This window comes from Anguilla anguilla, chromosome 2 (assembly GCF_013347855.1).
Source record: "Anguilla anguilla isolate fAngAng1 chromosome 2, fAngAng1.pri, whole genome shotgun sequence".
NCBI classification, from domain to species: domain Eukaryota; kingdom Metazoa; phylum Chordata; class Actinopteri; order Anguilliformes; family Anguillidae; genus Anguilla; species Anguilla anguilla.
Window position 1 is genome coordinate 69,507,427 of NC_049202.1, and position 13,403 is coordinate 69,520,829.

The 13,403-nt window shown below is 40.5% G+C and overlaps 2 protein-coding genes across 4 annotated transcripts; both read right to left on the reverse strand.

Moving 5' to 3' along the window:
• Positions 1-592: 592 nt before the first annotated feature.
• LOC118221362 (E3 ubiquitin/ISG15 ligase TRIM25) lies at positions 593-5,146 on the reverse strand. Of its 3 annotated transcripts, XM_035406376.1 has the most exons (6): positions 4,694-5,142; positions 4,361-4,456; positions 4,093-4,254; positions 3,686-3,839; positions 1,989-2,084; positions 594-1,242 (listed from the first exon to the last, which is right to left on the reverse strand). In XM_035406376.1, the coding sequence occupies exons 1-6, from the start codon at positions 5,024-5,026 to the stop codon at positions 719-721; spliced, it is 1,365 nt and encodes a 454-aa protein (XP_035262267.1). In that variant the 5' UTR covers positions 5,027-5,142; the 3' UTR covers positions 594-718. The 3 variants fall into 3 exon arrangements, with proteins under 3 accessions (XP_035262269.1, XP_035262267.1, XP_035262268.1); XM_035406378.1 differs by lacking the exon at positions 4,093-4,254 and having other exon boundaries at positions 593-1,242; positions 4,694-5,146; XM_035406377.1 differs by lacking the exon at positions 4,361-4,456 and having other exon boundaries at positions 4,694-5,143.
• Positions 5,147-5,661: 515 nt separating this feature from the next.
• LOC118221363 (arf-GAP with dual PH domain-containing protein 2-like) lies at positions 5,662-13,269 on the reverse strand. Its single transcript, XM_035406379.1, has 11 exons — positions 12,930-13,269; positions 12,468-12,598; positions 11,955-12,046; positions 10,414-10,502; positions 9,931-10,043; positions 9,666-9,815; positions 8,633-8,716; positions 8,361-8,423; positions 8,160-8,237; positions 7,278-7,506; positions 5,662-6,604 (listed from the first exon to the last, which is right to left on the reverse strand). The coding sequence occupies exons 1-11, from the start codon at positions 13,015-13,017 to the stop codon at positions 6,576-6,578; spliced, it is 1,146 nt and encodes a 381-aa protein (XP_035262270.1). The 5' UTR covers positions 13,018-13,269; the 3' UTR covers positions 5,662-6,575.
• Positions 13,270-13,403: the final 134 nt, after the last annotated feature.

A 13,403-nucleotide genomic window follows, 5' to 3' on the forward strand; every position in this document is an offset into this window, starting at 1 on the left:
GTTATATAAGTTACACAAGCTATTAACAGAACATCCATGGATTATATGCATCTAAATTTTACATCAGCACATTGGGTGACTGCCATATTGTATGTATTATGTATACAGTATATCAAGCTCAATCTTATTATGAAGTATTTAGCATACATTAAGTTATCATATAACACTATACTCACAGTGCATTCAATCCTTGTTTAGAGGATAAAATCCATCAGAGAAGAAAACAAATACAAATAGACTCAACCTTTTATTTCATGACAAGAATACATACATACATACATGCATAAAACAAAACACTAACGATAACCTTCCTTTGCAATATGACTTAAACATAACTCAGTGAAATCCCATAAAACCACAACTGTGTTCAATTAAAAAGTAGATATACGTAGGGCCTTTAAAAGTAGATAGTAAAAAGTTTTTAAAATGTTTAGAAAAATATAATTTGAATCTATGGATCCATCCATTATTTGACGCACTTATTCCTGGTTAGGGCCCGAGGAGGGGATGGGGGGTGGGGGGGTGGGGGGTGGGGGGGGGTGGGGGGGGGGTGGGGGGGTGGGCTGGGCCCTATCCCAGCATGCATTGCACAAGTTGCAGTAATACACCCTGGACAGGTCGCAAATTCATCACAGGGTACACACACCATTCACATATAAAAATATAATATATGCAAAACAATACATTTGACAAGTCAGAGCCAGACTTTTACCTACACCTAGGGTACAACGAGAGCCAAAGAATTTCCAGGCTTTAGCCCGTACAGCCAAAACGCTGGTCTCACAGGTCTGGTGAACTGCACCTCTACACTGTGCAACAGAATCAGGTTGTCTGTCGTGCTGGAAAAGGCCAGGGAGCCACTGTCCATATCAAGCATGACTCTGACCTTGCTGGGACATTCGTGCTTGATGTGCTCACTGTGGTTGCCATGCCAATAGCACAGCTTACTAGAGCTCCACTCCAGGCACCAGGAGCTGGGGGTGCGGCCCAGCTTCTCCCCTCGGCCCAGTCCGGAGTAAGCCACACCGATGGCCCAGCCCGAGCTCTGGGACGTGTCCACCTCCCAGTAATGCACGCCGCTGCTGAACTCCTGGTCCGCCATCGCCTGGCTGACGTCGAAGCGGTCGGTGTGAGACGGCGGGCGCCCGAGGCTCCGTCTCCGCACCTGGACTCGGCGGTTGTCGTCTGAGAAGATCAGGTACTTGTGCGCCAGCTGAGGACTGAAGGAGAGACGTTCCAAACCTGCCCAGGGGGGGGGCACAGGAGGGAAGACACACATGTACCACGCAGGCCACCGTACACAAAAAGGAACATTTTTTTGAAAAGACTATAGAATTTTAAATCATGTTAACATGCTACAGTATAGGGTACAACAGCAGTGATAGAGGAGCAATAGATTTCATTCTAATGGATACTGTCAGTACTTATAGCTTTTACTGTTTTTAGTCCAAATAGAAAATGTTGTTGGTGTACACTGTCACAAAGGTCTACAAGGTATTCATCTATTTAAAAACTGTAATTATGTTATTTTACCATCATTACATTGTCTAATTTTCTTCTTCATTGTGTACTACAGAATATCAGAAATATAAATGTTTCACACCACATGAGACAAGTAATGTTTATTTTCTGGCACAGGGCTTAGTGTATCAAATTGTAATTTTTCCTGGTGTCATTTCAAGCCTACCGATTCAGAAAACCACTCCCCACAAACAGAAAGCTTTCTTCCTGACCAATTACTTCAATCAATGTGCCTTTTCATTTTACAAACTGCGATACACCTCAGAAATCTCCATTGATTTGTACGTAATGAACTGTTATAGCTCTAAGCGTCTGCACTTTTATTTACGGTCCCTTGGAACATATCAAACACGTCACATCCACATCATTGTTATGACGGTACTAAATAAAAGTTCTATCCCGTACCAAATGATCCTCTGCATATAGAGTATGTAGCTGTGTTGTGCGCTGTTTTCGCTAACACTTACAATCGTTCAGCCCAGCTGATGGCCCAGCTTCCTCTGCCTCAGTCCCCAGCTCCATGGAAACGCCCTGTTCTTCACCGTGCGAATCTGACGGGCCTCCTGTGGTGACACATGACACTCTGTCGTCAGCACGAAACACACAGGCCTGCGGTAGCGACAATGAAGACGATGATGGTGGTGGTGGTGATGATGATCCTGACGATTCTTATTCTTCTTCTTCTTATTATTATTATTATTATTATTATAGAAGAAGACGGGGTGAGGTAACCTCACCTCATTATGCTGACCAATCACTGGTAAGAGTTGGAATGCCTTTGTTCAGTGAAAGTGTTATTCACATTCCCGCCCTGCTCAGTGGCCCAGTCTGTGTGGTAATACAATAAGTAAAAGTATCAAGTATTCCGGGATACGATTCTGGAATACTTTGATTTAGACGTTTCAGCTTCCTCCTGGTCTACTGTTGATCTGGCAGAGCGACTGGCTATTGCGATACGTATAACCCTTGATGTAGTTGCTCCATTAAAAATAAAAAAGGTTATTTAGAGGAGACTTGCACCTTGATATATTGAGCATACAAGGGCTCTTGAACAGATGTCACGCCAACTGGAACGCAAGTGGCCTTCCACTAAACTGCAGGTACATCACCTGGCCTGGAAAGAGAGTTTTGGTGCCTATAAGCATTCTCTCTCCATTGCAAGATCTACTTACTTTTCAAAGTTTATACAAAAAAAATCGGAATCCCCAGTTCCTATTCAAAACAGTCGCTGATTTAACTAATAATCATGCAGCAGCTACACCTCAAATTACAGCTTCTTGTAGCAGTAGTGATTTCTCGACTTTATTTTGGTGTAAAATAACAGGAATTGGAGAAAATATATCTGCTTCCATACTAGTCAACAACAGCTTTATTGATGTCACAAACGCGACTGGAATCCTTTACTTCCATACTTCTGAGTGAACTAGTCAAACTGGTTTCTTCTTCCAAATCAACCATCTTCACCAATGCATCTTGGTGTAACTTTTGCTTCAGATCTCTCCTTTCAGGCCCACATGAATAATATCATACGAGTGGCCTTCTTCCACCTAAAGAACATGTCTAAATTAAGGAAGATCTCTCCAGTGTGCTGAAAAAATGCTTGATTACTGTAATGTTTTATTGTCAGCCTGCACCAACTTGGCTTTAAAACATCTCTGAATTGTACAGAATGCAGCTGCCAGGGTCCTTACTAGAACTAAGAAATGGGAGCATATCAGTCCAGTGCTTAAATCTCTTCACTGGCTGCCTGTCAAATCTGGAATTGACTATAAGATCATGCTGTTAACGTATAAAGCTTTGAATGGTTTAGCCCCTGACTATCTCAGTGAGTTACTTATTCCTTACTCACCTCCAAGATTACTTAGTTCACAAGATGCTGGTTATGTGAAAATTCCATGTATATGTAAAATTACAATGGGTGGTGGAACCTCCTCTCAAACAGCCCCTGTCTTATGGAACAATCTCCCTGTGTATGTGCAGGCCTCAGACACACTCTCTGTCTTTAACTGTCTTCTGAAAGCAAGACTACACACCACCACCAGAGTCAGATTGAAACACCCATGAAATTGGCATCAAAACAATATTAATTTAGGCCATATTTCACTTCATTTCAACATTTCAATCTTATCACCTGTTGCGCCACAAAACATCAGCAACACAGTACCTTCAAGCTGCAACAGAGTAACAGGTTGCTCAGGTGTCTGCTCGGCGTCCTGTTGTTGCCATGCAACAGTGGACAGCTCTGCTGGGAGCGGATTTTCTTGCAGGCTCTCTCCCAAATTTTGCCCCAAGTCAACATCCTGGGAAGGGACGTCTAACTAATTAAGGGATATAGAAATTAGGATGTCAATCAGTGCTCTATAAGTAACTCACAACAAGCACAAGCGAAGAGAAAATAATTAATAAAAAACAATCCAACCTTAGGGTGCATACCTGGACAAAGACAAATTTACGCAACTGAATAAATAACTCCTATAGGGGCCTACAACACACAGCAAACTGAAAGTAAGAGTTTTTCAGACTTTACTGAATTGTCACCCTACTGATACCTGCTCTAGCAGACAGACCTACCGGTTCTAACAGACAGAGGGCGTCAGTCAAACATTCCAGCCCTAGCCTGATGCTGTTTGTCATGTTTTCAAGACGCTCCTCGGGTAATTCCCATGGCACATACTGTGGTGCATTTTTTCCATCAGTTAAATTCTCTCTCTCATTTGATGCCGAGGCAATGTCCTGAAATACAGTTTCGGGTAACCGCATTAGAGAGTTAATTGGACGTTGACAGACACAGACCTAAGTTTTTACCAAAGCACACGCTATTACAGGGTAGCCTACTTACTTTGCTTTGCTCCTTGGTTTTACATTTTTTGGAAAGAATGTCATCCAGGCTCTTAATTTCTGATGTCAAGTGTGTTAGTTTTCTCTTCAGTGTTTGCTGTAAATTAAGACACGCTGTGAACATCACTGCTGTCGCAAAACAACAAAGGCTACGCATACAGGGCGATATATAAAACCTGCATCGTGACTTCTATTTTAATGAAGCAATCTATTTTACCGTTAGAAACAAACAAACGATTTTAGTATATTGTCATTAGGACTCAAGCCTTCGGTTGTAGGCTAGTAGGCTACCTAGTTTCCAATTCGAAGAACGTAGCTATCGCGAGTATCTTACCAGATTATGCTCACTTTCGTCTGCGACTTCTGGTTTCTTGGCAGAGGACGGCAAGTCTTCATTGCTTAAAATGTCGTCCAGATACGGTCGAGAACAAATACTGACAATATTACAAAGAGCTATATTTTTCTGCGGTTTATAACCCTTGTGAAATTCTTTCCTGCACTCTGGGCAGCTTCTCACCTTGCCTTCACAGTGTTTTTTCAAGCACTCCAAACAATAAGTGTGTTTACCACAAGATGATGTTGCAGGGTCATTAAAAACCTCGAAACAAATCCAACACTTAAGACTTTTCGCTATCTTCACAAATATGTCCTTTGGCAGCGATTCCATTGCTGTCGTTTCTGTGTCATTATTTGCGAGGAAACCGAAACTGTAATGTAACTAGCGTTGATAACTTCTACAGTTCTGACTCAATTTCCCAGAAAGCTTTTTACGCACGACGGTCTACGGTCAGCTGGTTCAAATTCTTTTCGTCTTTTTAAATGACCGCAACCTCCTGGTATGGAGAACTAAATGTGCCAAAATGAAAAAAATAATTCAATAAATTAATGTGGAATATATAAATAATATATAAAAAATTTCATAATTTACACTTTTTCACAATAAAGTAATGTATTTTTTTCTCTCATAACGTGTTGTAGGCCTATTTCCGAATGCCTTTTTACATTTCATAATGACACATTTCCGAATGGTAAGACTACCTGTCACTCAAAACCAGCGGGCTGGACCTACCCACTGGTTGGTTTATCTTTTGCGATCTATTAGGCTACTGATTATAATTGAAAACAATTTTCAGAGTTTTTTGTCCAGTGGGCTTGTTCACAAACTTTCATTATGAAATGAAAAGGAGTTCGGGAAAGTGTCATTATGAAATGAAAAAAGGCATTCGGAAATACAATATGTTGTCATGAAATAAAATATAATCATGTTGTTGTGAAAAGGATAATCAAAGAAAACCATGAAAGAAATGTAAAATCCTCATTTTTATACCAAACACACGAGTATTGTACAAGCGCATGCACAAATAATAGTATTTAAAATATATTTCAAGTAACATTCTTGTCGCAATCTTGCTCCAAACTGGAAAATAAACGTATGCCACTTTTAATACTGTATCGGAGAGTTCTAACTGAATTGATAATACTATCTTGCATTTCATAGACAAGCATTCCTCAATCTGAGCATATTTTTAAAAAACATACCATGTTAGGTAATAGCCAAACGGAGACCATGTTTCCTAAACAGCAGAGAAAGCATGGCACTGACAAACCTCCATCTATTCAAGTGGATCTTCCTCAGATACACACCTGATGATCTTTGGCCAATCTGAGCATATTCCACCGTAAAATTCCAGTCAGTGCATATCTGCTCTGTAAAAAGGTTCATAGTTTCTTATGATATTATGATAATCCTACAAATGTATAAACAGGAGAAATTGTATAGGCCTGTTCTTGTGTCCATCGTGCTAAACATGCCTCAGACCAAACCTATTTTCCAACAGCCCATCATTGGTGATCCACATGTGAATTTATGGGAATGTCAGCCATAGTTTTTGTCCAAGCTGATGAAATTTAAAACCAAAATAAAGTGGGACAGCATGTATACTGCTAAAAGTACCAGTTTGTATCTTCATCAAGACTATTCAACAAGGTAGCTCATCTCCAAACATGAGAAAGGTTGTGTTATCAATTTTATAGTGTCTCCCCCTACATGTGACTCCTCCAAATCTTGTGTCCTCTGTATCAGAGCTGAGAGCTTTCTGGGAGTAAGCACGAGTGCAAGTGGGTCTTTTTTTTTTTTTTTTCTTGTTCTCTTTTCCTCCCTTTTTCTTCATATATTTTTCTTCTGCTTCTTGTCTTTTTTTTCCCGATTTCTCCCGTCATTTCCTCCTCTTCATATTGGCTTCAGCTGCAATAAGAGAAAGCCAAATTGTGAGTATATCGAGGCGCAGTTGGTGGAGCAGAAGTCTCCTTGTGCCGCTGCGGTGTGGCAAGGGTGCGATGCCCACAGTTTCATTATTAGGTGGCCGTGCAGCACAATGGTTAGCGAACTGGGTTTGTAACTCCAAGCTTGTAGGTTGATTCCCACGTTAGGGTACTTCTGCTGTACCCTTCGGGCATGGTACTTAACCTAAATTGCTTCAGTAAATATCAAGCTGTATATATGGATTGTGTGTAAAAAGAATGTGTAAGTTGATCTGTAAAAGAGCATTGGTTAAACAGCTAAATATAGTATAAGGCAACCAGCCAAGTCTTGTTTTTTTTTGGGCTATTCTGAGAAAGCGGAAAGCTTTCTGAAGCTTTCTCAGTACATTTATATGTGAGAAAGAAAACACTGTATGTTAATAATTCATCTTAAAGCCAGCTATTCAACGTCCAAGCATCCACGTTTTGACAAATTAATACAATTATTTCTCACCAAGACCCAACCACAAAAAAGGTAATGTCACAGACGACATGCTCCATTTTTATCAATGCATTCTGGAAATGTTGCTCCTCACACAATGAGGACCCAACAGTCAAGGAGAACTAAGGCTCGTGTTCAGAGAAGGTTAATGCGCGCACGCACTGACGTCCCTTACTGTTGTAGTGCTGAGGGGTCATGGGCTGGGACATGACCAGCCTGAAGGACTCCACCCACTCCCTCTGGTCGAGCTCCTGCTCGCACATGAAGACAAACCGCCGGTCCGGAGTCTCCACCGTCACGCCGCACTTCCACTTGTTCCCCCGCGTCCGCTGGGGCTGGCTCTCTCTCACCGAGTAGCCGTGGCTCTCGGTGCCTATGAACACCGACCCAAGCTCCACTGCATCCTGCAGACGCACAGGCACAGGCGCAGACGCAGGCGTTGCATTTATACGCAGGGGGGACGACAAGTCGCCCAAATTGAGGACTCAGGTGGAATAAAGTGGACGGTGGATTTCATTCGTCCATGTAAAAGCGGCATATACAGCCATTTAAAAATTAAATGGTGAGTTTTCTTTGGCCAGTACATTATATTACATTACATTTATTTAGAAGATGCTTTTATCCAAAGCGACGTACAAAAGTGCATATCAAGGTCACTGGAACAACTACAAAACACAGGTTCGATAAGGTATAATACTCATTTTGTACAGTTATTCATAGCCAAGAAGTCCAGCTCACACAGTGGTCATTATTCTGGCCTAGCCTATGCTAAATCAAACTAGGGGGGCAGTAAAAGCTACAACATTAGGACAATACAAAGTACAATAAGTGCTGGAATGTACATGGCCAATTGTAAGTGGGGGAGAGAGCTAGAATGCATTATGAAGCTTTGTCCAGGAAGTAAAGACTGGCACATTGAGAATGATGTGAGTTATTTTCAGTATAATATCCTCAAAGAGTTTTTTTTTAAAAATAAGAAATGCACATCATGCAGTTCTACATGCCATGATGGTAAGAATATAGTTTCTTAGATAGAAACCTAGATTGCATCCTGTACCAGCGGAGTTTTGAAGTAGAGCAGTTTTCTGTCATTTGAATTCAGGATGAACCACCTCTTTTTGAACGGTTCCCGTTGCTGCCAAAAAAAACAAAAACAAGATGGCACAGAATAAAATGATAAAACAAAACGTGCTTAAATAAAAAGTGCTTTTCATAACGTTAACATCAGCGTCCAGAGAATACCTGATGCATTACCCACCATCGGACCTGTTTTCTCCATATAACCTTCCTTTAAGTAACTTCTAGTAATCCGGGGTATTAGCTAAAAGAAGAAAATAAGAAATATTTCACATCCCTCCATGATGAAGGGGCAATATGTTCTTTGTCCTTGATGGATACATCTATGTAAAGGAGATAACAATAGTACACAATCCATGCCAAAACACATTTAGCCGTCAACATCCATAACCTATTTTATCGCAAAGCCAAAAGATGCGAAGTAAATGAACATAAAACAACACTGTCACTCACTTCATCGTCAGTAGCTGTGGGGAAGGCTGTCTTCAGATAAGAAAACCGTACAGCCCGGATTGCATTGAACCAGGAAACAATTTCCTATGGGTAGAAGCATTTTCCTCAGAATGACATAGATCACCCTGTTCCACATACATTATTAGGCCTATAATAGATGAAAAGATCAGTGACACTAGCCCAGCTATAATCAAAAGTCGAGGCAAAATGTGTCACCTGAATAGTGGATGAACATAAGGTTCTCCTTGTAGAGTAGAGTGTGTTGTTGGAGCAGAGAATATGAACGTAAACAGAGGATGCTAGGTGCGTTTGCATAAGGAAGGTACTTGAGGAAGGAACACTTTAAACAATACATATGATACATACGGATACAGTCTTTATTCTATTGTTTTTCCATGGATGGTAACATTGCTAACCAGTCGAGAAACTGGTTTTTAGATCATCAGTCACGGCAGTTAAGAAACTTAACAGAACCGTGTAACACGGTGTACGTGTAGTGGCATTGAAGTGGTGTATCTAAGGCCAATTATATCAGAGTGTCCTACGATATCACATTTATATGTCCTTAAAAATAAACTCCGTTGGCAATCCTGCGAATCATGAAATCACCACCGTAAATGCCACCCTGTAGCCAGTGTTAACAGGAAGCTTGGCTTGTCATCCATCTCCTATTAGGGGCGACATAGCTCAGGAGGTAAGAGCGGTTGTCTGGCAGTCGGAGGGTTGCCGGTTCGATCCCCGCACTGGGAGCGCTGAAGTGTCCCTGAGCAAGACACCTAACCCCTAACTGCTCTGGTGAATGAGAGGCATCAATTGTAATTGTAATTGTAAAGCGCTTTGGATAAAAGCGCTATATAAATGCAGTCCATTTACCATTCTATTCGCTTTTGCGCCTCTACATCATGAAACCTATGCACTTGTTGTACGTCGCTCTGGATAAGAGCGTCTGCTAAATGCCTGTAATGTAATGTAATGTAATATTCCTGAGGCGATTCTGTGGTCTGTATCCGATTCTCCAAATGATCTGCCTCACCTGTCCACTGTCGTGGTACACAAACATGTTTCTGGTGTGCTCCTCTTGCAGGTACGTGATCTGCAGCCCGTGCAGGTGGCCTATCTTCTCCGGCTGGAAAACGGTGTTCAGATCCTTTATGGCGATAACGGCTTTGGGGCCTTTCGACTCCTGAGGGTTAGACAATTGTACAACTTACATTCCTCCCAGAACTGCATCACCCAGGCTGCACCGTGTTCAGCCGGGGGTTGACTAAAGCTGAGCACTGCTCAGCCAGTCTACTCACATCCTCCCTGGAGAAGTACTTTAGGGTGAAATCCTTCTCCGAGAGAATGAATTTCCTTTTCAGGAACTGCTTGCTGTCCTTCCCCTTCTTCCACAGGGTGCCTTCATAGAAGCCTTGAGGAGACCCAATGAGAATCTTTATTCACAGTGATTTCCTCCCTAAAATGTTATTCCTCACTTATCTACATGTACTAAGTAACTATCCCTTTGCTGTGGGCAAAAGCAATAATAATACCTCTCTTAGAAATGTTTTGATGGAAAGACTAGCTTTCAGAATATGTTAAATTGCAACACAGATTTCTATTCTTTTTTTGTGTGTGGAAGGCATATAAAGAAATACAACAAGTCGTTCCTCAATATTTCATTCAGCTATCACGCCTAAATTACACTGGTGTTAAAGATGCCACAGTAATCGACATAGGAGACGCTGTGTGGCAGAGAATAGCTCCGCAGTTGTGAATCGGGACTCGTGTGTGATATTTACCTGAACAGTAGGCCTGTTGAAGGTGTGAGTTCTCCTCTGTGAATTCCCGCCTCTCATACTTGGCTCTTATCCACTGTTCCCTCAAAACTCTGGAGGGGAGGGAGAGATGATCCATTAGTTACATTTTAATTGAATTTTTTTTGCACTTTGGCATAGTTGTCCAGTCCTGTGATAATAACAATGTTTTTTACCCAGTTTCTTTATTTATTTTTTAAAAAGTACCATACTGTAAAACAAAGTTGTGTCCATAGCTCGACTGCATGTTCAGCTACAGATACATATTTTGTATACATGTAAAAAAATCAATTTATCTTAATTACTGTAAAGATTTCTGAGGCATTACAATAAAATGTATATCTGCAGTCCATTGGCTGATAAACACACACTACACACAAATATAGTCAGTCATTCAAGATAAATCAACTGCATGGTGATTATACATAAAAATGCTAATCTAACAGACAACCTATGTGTAGACAAATAGTAGTTTTAAAAATCCTTCTTCCACAGCATCTGGAGGCCCTTGCAACTGATACGTATCATAAATACTGCCAGTAAATACATGTGTAAGTACACACAGACAAGAGCACTCACAAAATTAATTGATCTCACATAAGCCTACTGGCAAATACTTGCACAATGATAATAAACTGCTGGCACAGACCCAAAGGTACAAATAATAATATATGTCACCCTTGAGAGTACGTCAGCATGCACCACACATGCCTAAAATGAGTATATCTGTGTGTGAAGTTTAACCGCTTAAAACAATGTTTTAAGCGGTTAAAACTTCAATCACTGTATGAAACTTCCGGTGGTAACTTCATTGCCAGTAAGCAGACAGACTGTCCTAGGAATTTCTCCTTTCTTGTTCTACTTGCTGAGTTCAGAACAATACGCTGTATGTTCTCTTCCTCTGTGAGATCTGATGTGCTGTGTTGTTATTTTTATACTTCCTGAAACACTGCAATCATTCATACTTTGTGCAAACGAAACTACACAATGCTTGTTTTTTTTTTTTGCATTTGCTGTTTTAATTTTATTACTGTATACTGGTTTGTGTTTATTATTGTAATGAACTGTTCAAAATTGACCTTAACCACAACTAAATATTGGACTTGTCCCTTCATGTGCTATACTAATTTTAATTATATTTTGATGAATATTCAATTTAAGAGATATCTTGCATTTATTTCAGGATCTCTCCATGTTTTTACACAGGTTTTTAACATTGGCAAAATTATAACAATCGTTTAGTCTGTCCATTTAACCATTTTAGAAAAAAGCATTACATATTAAATTTTCAAAGGAAACAGTACTTCACATTTACTGATTACAAATGGGCCTTCTGGGTGATATTGCACTTTCATATTCCAGAGACTAACACCGATGTTCTTCATTTTTGTAAGCAAGATAAATGCCTCTACTAAGTTAATGTAAGGTAAGGTAATGCACATTTATTTTGCCTCCTGTTATTACATTATAACATGCAGAAAGTGCACTGTTCGGCAGATTCAATTTAAAATAAGAGCACTACTCACACACAGTCATGTTCTTGTGGTCTGTAGTAGAAGGCAGGAACTGCTCTTTCATAAATAGTCCCGGCTGCAGCATTACCATTGGCTTTCATGAACTACGCATTGCACACAATGGAAAAGCAGACAGACAGACAGACAAACAGAAATACAGAAAAGCAAAGCAAAAGCAGACAAACAAAAAAAAGTAAAAGAGTACATGTAATCGCTTCTGTGTTTTTGGTATGTTTCTGCTGTTAAAAAACTTGAAAAACTTGAAATAAACTTGAAATAAAAAAAAAACTCTGCAAACTTATTAAAAGGTGTGGAAAACCTTGCAGTGTAAGTGTCACCCAGAATATGGAACTTGATAGTCCAAACTGCTGACTCAGCCAAACGCACAGCCCTCTGTAAAAGGGTGTCCAGAATGATCCCACTAAGGACCAACATCTTGATTTCTGGGGCGATTCTCTGAAAGGATCCCAGATCTAGCAATGGTACACCCAAGAGTAAAAATATCGCGCCATAGGCCAAGAGTACCTCCACCACGTCATCATCCCAGTAGTCTAAACGTATGGACTTAATGCGGCTGATTGCAGGTAGATTGCGATGAGTCCCAGAACAGTTCAGGCATACAAAGATGCCTAACTTATAGGACGCCCAGTCCGGCTCTGAGGGATAGGCAAACGAGAAAAAAAGAGAAAACATAACATCCAAATACAGTGGCAACATTTTTATCCAGAAGAAATTATAACTTATTTATACTTTATCATTCCTAAATATTTGACACATAGCCAACAATTATTTGACAGGTAGAATAACGTGTTTTCTTTCATCATTGCGGTTGTGGCAGAAAGATATGCACAAAAAATAAAATCAATTTTAAAAAGTCAGCTACTACAACCCTGCTGAAAGTTCCATCTTAAAACAGCCTAAAATTGCCATGCTGGTTTAAGCTGTGTTTTGACACTACTAACTATGCGTCTGACCCCCTTCACTCACCTGGGGCTCCGCAGTCTGCGCAACGGTTGTTGTTAGGTTGTTTAGCCAAATCCAAGAGGACTTTCTTATTTCGATCCCGATCGGCCATATCTATATAAAACTGTCCCACTTCAGTCAAAATTTAAGCAATCAGCGTCGTCATTTGGAAAGTTTACTGATTTGCTCCATAAAGTCCGGTGGGATAGGATTTTATTAATAAAGAAGTATAGAATGCCCCATTTTACGAAGTGTTATGGCCGCCGGTTAGGTATAGACCCTTGAGTCTTCTCTGTTACCTCTCACTCTGCGAAAACCCGACAGCATAAATTAACATCCACATGATTTAGGTCTACCGTGTATGAATAAAGGGAAGTGAAATTGACGGGCGTTACTTCGTTGCACAATTTAATCTCAAAATCCCCATCAATGCATTCTGCCGTTTGCATTCAAAATATCTACCGCATAGACATGTACAACTAAGGAAGGTGCAATACA